The sequence below is a fragment of the Momordica charantia genome (genome assembly GCF_013281855.1).
Source record: "Momordica charantia cultivar OHB3-1 chromosome 9 unlocalized genomic scaffold, Mcharantia_2.0 BLBB01000009.1, whole genome shotgun sequence".
Classification (NCBI taxonomy): domain Eukaryota; kingdom Viridiplantae; phylum Streptophyta; class Magnoliopsida; order Cucurbitales; family Cucurbitaceae; genus Momordica; species Momordica charantia.
In genome coordinates this window covers 14,013,204-14,022,272 of record NW_028275167.1, presented here as the reverse complement: position 1 = coordinate 14,022,272, position 9,069 = coordinate 14,013,204, and the positions used below count along the sequence as shown (strand labels likewise).

Sequence of the window (9,069 nt, the reverse complement as noted above, 5' to 3'; positions counted from 1 at the left end):
AAACTCAATCAAAATGATAAACACAAAGATAACTCAACCGTAATTGACATATATTTCGATTTAATCTGCGATCTCATCTGATCTGAAGAAAGAAGGAAGAGAAATAATGGTAGGGTAACAAAATTTAAATAATTGGCATTGGGAGAGTAACGGCCGTAGAAATGCCAAGTCATTGGGCCCCACCCAAAGTAAAAAAAAGTTCAGGGCATTATCTTGTCTCTCTCTCTCTCTAGAACTGAAGTTGGATGGAGAGAGAGAGAGAGTCCACAGCAGTGCGTAGTGAGTACCCGCCAAGGCCTAGTGCGAACGCGGGAAGCCATTGCCAAATTCTTCATTTTCCTATTTATTAATTTTCATTTTTCATTGTCCCGCCTCTCCCTCTCTCTTCTTCCCTCTCTCTCTCACTTCACTTCACGCTTCATTCTTCCCTCGTCTCGTCGGCGCTGTACATTCAGGTCACTCCCCATCTCTTTTACTGCTTTGACTTTGTTTCCTGCTTTTGATCCATAAATTCAACATTTGGTTGTCAGTTTTTCCCCTGAAATCGCACACTTCTTCCAAACAATTCTCTTGTTTCTCTTTCCCACTTGATTTTTCTTCCTCTTTCAATTTCTTGTGGTAATAATTCGCATTTTGCTTTCTGGGTTTCTGCTTAATCTTGTTGATCTGTAGCGTTTCAGCACATCCACTACTTTTCTATGAGTGAACACGCCATGCATGGAAGATGATCGCCACTTCATTTTCTGATTTGCATTTCCTTGGATTTTGTATTAGTAGTTTCTCGATCAAGTTTTTCGTCTTCCTAGTGGTGGAGTATATAGATTCTTTGTTTTTGTACTTTCTTTTTGACTTCCATTTCTGCTTTCTGATGGGTTTTTACTGTTTTTCACGCTTGTACTCGGGTTGTTTCTGCATTACTCTTTTCCCTTGGTCCATTGGAGTGTCTTTTCCCCTTTCTGATTTAACCCATCTTTATCAATTAGCTAAACGGATGTTTTATTGTAGGTATGGCGAAGAAGACTGGAAGCCAATTAATGGATCCATCTAATGATCTCAACAAGTCGGAAACTAAAAACGTGAAAGTTCTAGTCAAATCGAAGCAGAAGAGAGGTAGGTCGGAGAATGGTGATAAGGTTGCTGGTGTTAGGAAAATGCCGAAGCGGGCTGCTGCCTGCTCAGATTTTAAGGTCAAAACCACTCAATTACCAGAGAAATCTTCTGTGATTGAACGCAAGAGGGAGGTGACGGTGGAAGATGAGATAGCTGCGGTTGGCTTGACAACGTCGGGGCAGGATGATTCTAGACCAAATAGGAGACTAACTGAATTTACATTTCATGATGACGATGGGAAGCCTCAGGCTGTTGAAATGTTAGAAGTAAACGATTTGTTCATTTCAGGTATTATATTGCCTTTTGAGGAGACCCCTGATAAAGAGAAGAATAAGGGTGTTAGATGTGAAGGGTTTGGGCGGATCGAGTCTTGGACGATATCTGGTTATGAGGATGGCTCACCAACTATTTGGATCTCCACCGATGTTGCTGATTATGATTGTGTTAAGCCTGCAGGTGGATACAAAAAACTATATAATATCTTCTATGAAAAAGCCAATGCCTGTGTGGAGGTCTACAAGAAATTGGCAAAGACTTCTGGTGGAAATCCAAATTTGACCCTGGATGAATTGCTTGCTGGTGTAGTTCGCTCCTTGAGTAGTAGTCGGAACTTTCCTTCCGGGATGTCGGTCAAAGATTTTATTATCTTACAGGGGGAATTTGTATACAATCAACTTATTGGGTTAGATGGTACATCCAAGAAAAATGACCAGGTTTTCACAGACTTGCCTGTACTTTGTGCCCTTAGGGAAGAGAGCAGAAAACAAGGGAACTTGCTGCCAAATGCAGGCACATTTGATGGGTTCACTAATGTCGGCTTGAAGATTAAAGATGGAGAAGAACGTAGTCCTCCCAATATAACTGCATCTGGAGCTGAAGACGACGAGGATTTGAAATTGGCTAAGTTGCTGCAAGAAGAGGAGTATTGGCGATCTGTGAAGCCAAGAAAAAGCCAGCGTTCTAATACTTCATCTAATAAGTTCTACATCAAAATCAATGAGGATGAAATTGCAAATGACTATCCTCTACCAGCCTACTACAAAACTACGAAAGATGAAATGGACGAATTTGTTATCTTCGGCGGTGATATGGATATATGTGATCCCGATGATCTTCCTCGAAGCATGCTTCATAACTGGTCCCTTTATAACTCTGATTCCCGGCTTATTTCCTTAGAACTCCTTCCCATGAAACCTTGCGACGACATTGATGTGACAATATATGGATCAGGAATCATGACTGCTGATGATGGAAGTGGATTCTATCTTGATGCTGATTCTAGTCAGTCCTCGTGTTCGGCTCAAATGCCGAACACTGATGGGATTCCAATTTATTTGAGTGCAATAAAGGAGTGGATGATTGAATTTGGATCTTCAATGGTGTTCATATCAATTCGCACCGACATGGCCTGGTCTGTCACTATTAAAACTTTATGATTGCATTAGACTAATGGACGAAATATTAGAAAACAAGTTCTCAAAGTATTATAAACTCTACACATTTAATTAAAAAAAAAAGAAAAGGCCTTTCTTAAGAGAAGTTTTCTTACCTTCGTTAGGAGAATATGCACATACAAATAGATGATGTATAAAATACAGTATATTTATTTCTAGTTGATTTTGCTTTGCAACTAGTAAAATTCTGACTATCTGCATATCATGAAAATTTTAGGTAATATTGTTTGTCTTCACCTTTCCTTACCAGAGCACCATGTTATCTATTTGCTTCTTTAGGTATCGCTTGGGAAAGCCATCCAAGCTGTATGATCCATGGTATCAAACAGTATTAAGAACTGCAAGGCTTGCTATAAGCATTATTACCTTACTGAAGGAGCAGAGCCGTGCCTCAAAGCTTTCTTTTGCAGATATTATCAAAAGAATCTCAGAATTTGTTAAGAGCAATCCTGCTTATATCTCTTCCATCCCATCAGTTGTTGAGAGATACGTGGTGGTACATGGACAGATAATACTACAAACCTTTTCTGAATATCCAGATGATGTGATCCGGAAGTGTGCCTTTGTGACTGGGCTTAGTGATAAAATGGAGGAAAGACATCATACCAAGTGGTTGGTAAAGAAGAAGGCTGTACTAAAGAAGGAAGCAAATCTGAATCCAAGAGCTTCAATGGGACCTGTAGCATCAAGAAAGGCCATGCCTGCTACTACAACTAGATTGATAAACAGAATATGGGGAGAATTTTACTCAAATTATTCCCCAGAAGACATGAAAGAGGCAGATAGTAAGGAAATAAGAGAAGATGAACTGGAAGAAGAGGAGGAAGTCGAAGACGAGGAGTCTGAAGAGGTTGAAGAAGAAGGTGGTCAAGTGGATAAGAAGACTGAGGAATCAAAACCTGTTGTAAAACCTGTGAAGGTGAAGCTTTCTGAGGGAATAATTAAATGGGATGGTGAGGTAGTGGGCAAAACATGTCAAGGCTATCCTCTTTACAAACAAGCCATCATTCATGGAGATTTGGTTGCTGTAGGTGGTTTTGTATCTGTGGAAACAGATAATGTACATGACTTGCCTGCCTTATATCTTGTGGAGTATATGTATGAAAAATCTGAATCAAGGAAAATGGTTCATGGAAGACTGGCAGTTAGAGGAATCGAGACTGTTCTAGGCAATGCTGCTAAGGAGAGAGAGGTATTTCTTACAAATGATTGCCTGGAATTTGAGTTGAATGAAATTAGAGAAACGGTGGTTGTAGAGACTTGCAGCATGCCTTGGGGATATCAGCACCGTAAGGCCAATGCCAATAAGGTTAAGGCTGATGAGGAAAGAGCAGAGGAGAGGAAGCGTAGAGGACTGCCAATGGAGTTTTATTGTAAAGGCTTATATTGGCCAGAAAAAGGTGCTTTCTTTTGTCTTCCAAAAGAGAGCATGGGCCTGGGAACTGGAGATTGCCATTCTTGTAAACTAAATGAAACCCAAAGAGAGGACACCATAAAGCTGAATTCTTCTTTGACCAGCTTCACATACAGGGGAACTGACTATTCTGTTAATGATTATGTTTACTTAGCTCCTCATCATTTTGGAACTGATGAAAGAGGCACTGAAACATTCAAGAGTGGGAGAAATGTTGGCCTCCAAGCTTATGTTGTTTGTCATTTGCTGGGAATCGAATCACCTAAGGGTTCAAAACAACCTAGTCCAGGATCAACCATGGTCAAAGTAAGAAGATTTTTTAGACCAGAGGACATTTCAGTAGAAAAGGCGTACTGCTCAGATGTAAGAGAAGTAAGTATTCTTCCAAGGCTTATAAATTTGGAACAGCATGGAATTAGATTTTTGTAAGCCAAAAAATATGTACCCCTGCATTACATTTGGAACTCTATTTTTCTTATTGACTCGGTTTCTGAATCTTGCTTGCTTTCTTCTTCTGACATCTGTTTGTGGACATGCTTCATTTAATATTGACAGCGGTTGCAATTCTTTTCAGCTGTACTACAGTGATGAAATATCAATGATGCCTGTTACTGCTATAGAAGGAAAGTGTGAAGTAAGAAAAAAGCAGGATATCCAAATTTCAAACTGCCCTGCTATCTTCGATCATATCTTCTTTTGCGAACATCTCTATGATCCAGAGAAGGGAGCAATCAAGAAGGTAATTATTTTCTTGTTTCTTGGTGTGTATTTAAAAGATAATAATTGATCACGTAAATTCCACCATAGAATGAAAGATAGTAGATATTGGTTTGCAAGGAAGAGGCATAACAAGTCATATGAATAAAAGTTGGGTCAAGCTTTGGTCTTCTATGGTGGCGAGGTTGCAAGTGCTTAACTCATGATATCTCTATTAAAGAAGAAGTCATGGTTCAAAAAAAAAAATGTCATGGTTTCTCAGTTAGTTTCACATAAAGTGCTTCATGGTCACCACAACTTGGTCCACCAGACATGTCATAGGCTAGTGATAAATCTCTTCTTTAGTCATGCACAACAGAGGGTACAACACTTAAGGAAGATCAAAGCTTTCACCTTTCCCCCACTCTCTTAGCCTTCACTTTTTCTACTGACAAAGGCATACCCTCCCTTAGATACTCACATCCAATATACTCTCCCTCAATCAGTTCCTTTTTCTACTAACATCTCATCAACTAGTTACGACTTACAAGAGCGGCCCCACCCACTAACTTGAAATTCCTCCTCTCAATCAGTGGCCTATCATCAATATTCAATGTTTTCGGATTATCAGTGGTCTATCAGCTGGAAGAGTAGGATAGTCTTATGTTGTGATGGCACTGTGAGTTCTACAGGATAAAATCAGAAATGTGACAATTTATGTTCAGTACTGACAGATTGGATCTTGGCTGGGACTGTGGTTTCAAGTGAAGTTTGTAGGCATCCCTATCACATTCTGCTTTCATGTTGACCACAAACATGTCTTGAATTGTATTTTTCTTCCCCTGAATATCTAATATCTTTTTTTTTATTTTCAGTTGCCAGCTAATGTCAAACTAAGTTCCTCTTCTGAAAGGCGAGTTAGTGATGCTGCACAAAGAAAGAAAAAAGGGAAGTGTAAAGAAGGAGAAATTTTACCTGAGGAAAATGACAACCAAAAAGAAATGTCATTTCAGAACCGTTTGGCTACTCTGGATATATTTGCTGGATGTGGTGGCTTATCTGAGGGTCTGCAGCAAGCAGGTAACTTTAGTTTTCTATATTGTTGCTGTCTATGTAAAAGCTGACACTTACTTTGATTACTGATCTCACGTCCTGGCCGATATGCTTTTGCTATAGGTGCTTCAACTACTAAATGGGCCATTGAATACGAAGAACCTGCTGGTGAGGCATTTAGTTTCAATCATCCAGAGGCATTGACATTTGTCAATAACTGCAATGTGATCCTAAGGTGAAGCACATCGATGATAATTGTGCTTAAATATTTATTTATTTATTTTTGGAATTCTCTTTTGTTTTTTTTTTCCACTTTTTATCGTACACCATCTTGGTGTTCCTCAAATGATGTGTAGATGGTTTTGATGCTGAGCCTCACTTTCGCTTTTGAGTTTTAACTCTATTTTGTTTTGGCTATAATTATTTCGTTTTACATTGATTTTGATGCAGGGCTGTCATGACAGCATGTGGTGATGTAGATGATTGTATATCCACGTCTGAAGCCATTGAGTTAGCAGAGAAACTTGATGAAAAGAAGATCAATAATCTGCCTCGTCCTGGACAAGTTGAATTCATTAATGGAGGACCTCCTTGTCAGGTATTGGTAACATGTTGCTTTCACATTTTGTGGAACGTATGATATCTATGCTCGTCATTGTTCTAATAGTTTCTATATACAGGGCTTTTCTGGAATGAATCGTTTTAACCAGAGCACTTGGAGTAAGGTCCAATGTGAGATGATTTTGGCATTCTTATCTTTCGCTGATTACTTTCGTCCAAAGTATTTTCTTCTGGAGAACGTGAGGAATTTTGTCTCATTCAATAAAGGACAAACATTTCGCCTTACCTTAGCTTCACTTCTTGAGATGGGATATCAGGTAGGTGCTGGCCTTTTTGATTTTTTATAGGTCAGCTGAAGCAAAGTCTGTTAGGAAAAGTTTGTTACAGCTCTATGTGTCTAACACTGCTGGATAGAAACTAAATGAAATTCTATTCACCACTCTTGCTAGTCAAATGTTTCTCCATTTCTCTAAGTTTTTTGGGTTAGAAAAATAAATATCCTCAAGTTTCATGTTTTATCCATTCGATTATTGTAGGTAAGGTTTGGTATTTTGGAAGCTGGAGCATATGGAATTTCTCAATCTAGGAAACGTGCGTTCATATGGGCAGCATCTCCTGACGAAATTCTGCCAGACTGGCCAGAACCAATGCATGTCTTCGGTGGCCCGGAACTGAAGATTACACTGTCGGGTAATGCTCAGTATGCTGCTGTTCCTAGTACGGCGGGAGGTGCCCCTTTTCGTCCAATTACTGTCAGGGATACAATTGGAGATCTTCCAGCCGTTGGAAATGGAGCTTCTGTGACAACAATGGAGGTGACAGTTCTTAGCCTTTCCTGAACTATGTCTGTTGTGTTGTCATTTTGTCTTTGCTTATTTGTTCATTTCTGGTGCAGTACAAGAGCGAGCCGATATCTTGGTTCCAAAAGAAAATTCGAGGAGATATCCTTGTCTTAAATGATCATATATCAAAAGAAATGAATGAGCTAAATCTTATTAGATGTCAAAGAATTCCAAAACGCCCAGGTGCAGATTGGCGCGATCTACCTGATGAGAAGGTACATTATTTCTTAAGGGAACCACTCCTGGATTATGAATGTATTCAGTTCAATCCTGTTGAAAATGTTTGTTATGGCTCCCAAAAACAATGCATATTTGTTTGCAAACATGGTAGTTGGATTGTGTGCGCATTCTTGGGTCTGTCACGATAATCTTCTTCCCTCTTTTATCTACTGGTGTTTGTCGTCCAGGTTCGGTTGTCAAATGGACAAATGGCTGATTTGATACCCTGGTGCCTGCCAAACACAGCCAAGAGGCACAATCAATGGAAAGGCTTGTTTGGCCGGTTGGATTGGGAAGGGAACTTTCCAACTTCAATTACCGACCCGCAACCAATGGGCAAGGTTGGGATGTGCTTCCACCCCGAGCAGGATAGGATACTCACAGTCCGTGAATGTGCTCGATCTCAAGTAAGTTTGCCTCATTTTACCCTCATCTTCGAATAGAGTCATGACATGTTTATATATATGTAAGAAAAAAGGAAATATAGGAAATAAGATCTCCATATGATGAAGAAAGAAACTTGTAGGCTTAAAAAATTTGAGTTTATTAGTCTGTCTTGTGAATCACGAGTGCAGTCTAGCAACGAAAATATCAATCGGTGGGCTGGTTTATTGTTGTTAGAGCTGCAGGAGATAGATGCCAATGCCTGTATTGGGTTTTTGTGCAGGGTTTCCCAGACAGCTACAAATTTGCTGGTAATATTCAACACAAACACAGGCAAATTGGGAATGCTGTTCCTCCTCCTTTGGCGTATGCTTTGGGAAGGAAACTCAGGGAAGCAATAGAGATGAAAAGCTCTAAACCAGTGTTGAATTGAATGTCTGATAGGTGATTTTGTCATGTAGTCGTAGCTTTAGGCTCTCAACATCTTTACCGTACATCGTTACCTCAGGTTTCTCCGGTTTTTAGGATTACAACTGCGGAGATTGGAACCTCCAGTATTTTGGTTGATATACGGCTTAACCAATTGAGTTATGTTCAGGTTAACTCCCTCTCCGACATGTTTGTTACATACAAGAGAACATTGTTTGACTCAAATGTATTCATTGATGTATAGTATGGTTAGTTTATCATTTGTTCCCTTATGTTTAAACGTTTCATATCTTGAATGGTGTTCAGTTATTTAAAAATGTTTATTGGAAAAATATTTAGTTGAAAACTAAAAAACCTATTTCAACTATATCTAAATTGCAACTCTTTTACCGTCATAAGACCATTGTCAAAATGTTCTAGGCAAGAGTTCGAACTAATATGAAGTATAAAATTGTAATAGTTCCTATACTTGGGTGAAATTGTAATTTGGTCATTATTCTAGGGACGTGTCGCTGTTTCGAGTCTATATATTCGTAGTTCTTGGGTTTTAGGATTTCTAAGCCGAACGAGGAGTTTTAGTAGTAGATTTTCAGAGGGTTTTCGCAACTAATCAGTGGCAGCGGCTCGGGTATTCGCAAAGACATTGGGATTGATCAAGATCGACATTATCGAGGTAATTGTGTCTTGGTTCCTGTGAGTTTTCATCTATGTTCCTAAGTATTAATTGTGTTAAAATACTTAGAAGTTAGGGATTTTTGTTGGGACATCTAGAGGATATTTTGGGGAGTGTTATTGTATCCATCCCTTGACATGTATTAGTGAATTACCCACATTAGTGGAAGACTGGACATAGCCCTGAATGGTGAACCAGTATATGTGTCGTTTACTCGTGTTTTATAGTTTTCTT

The 9,069-nt window shown here is 39.3% G+C and overlaps 1 protein-coding gene across 2 annotated transcripts; it reads left to right on the top strand.

Annotated features, from left to right (window-relative positions):
- Positions 1–246: 246 nt before the first annotated feature.
- LOC111025596 (DNA (cytosine-5)-methyltransferase 1B) lies at positions 247–8,434 on the top strand. Of its 2 annotated transcripts, none has more exons than XM_022303484.1 (12): positions 247–455; positions 1,006–2,521; positions 2,844–4,350; positions 4,553–4,717; positions 5,550–5,754; positions 5,851–5,962; positions 6,178–6,325; positions 6,408–6,605; positions 6,825–7,103; positions 7,184–7,345; positions 7,538–7,756; positions 8,017–8,434. In XM_022303484.1, the coding sequence occupies exons 2-12, from the start codon at positions 1,008–1,010 to the stop codon at positions 8,164–8,166; spliced, it is 4,659 nt and encodes a 1,552-aa protein (XP_022159176.1). In that variant the 5' UTR covers positions 247–455; positions 1,006–1,007; the 3' UTR covers positions 8,167–8,434. The 2 variants fall into 2 exon arrangements, with proteins under 2 accessions (XP_022159176.1, XP_022159177.1); XM_022303485.2 differs by lacking the exon at positions 247–455 and adding an exon at positions 474–618.
- The last annotated feature ends 635 nt before the right edge of the window (positions 8,435–9,069 follow it).

Coding starts and splice junctions, on each gene's coding strand:
- LOC111025596 (XM_022303484.1), top strand. CDS start 1,008: ATGGCGAAGAAGACTGGAAGCCAATTAATGGATCCATCTAATGATCTC. Junction 6,606..6,824: donor TTCTTGAGATGGGATATCAG/GTAGGTGCTGGC, acceptor CGATTATTGTAG/GTAAGGTTTGGTATTTTGGA. Junction 7,757..8,016: donor GTGAATGTGCTCGATCTCAA/GTAAGTTTGCCT, acceptor GTTTTTGTGCAG/GGTTTCCCAGACAGCTACAA.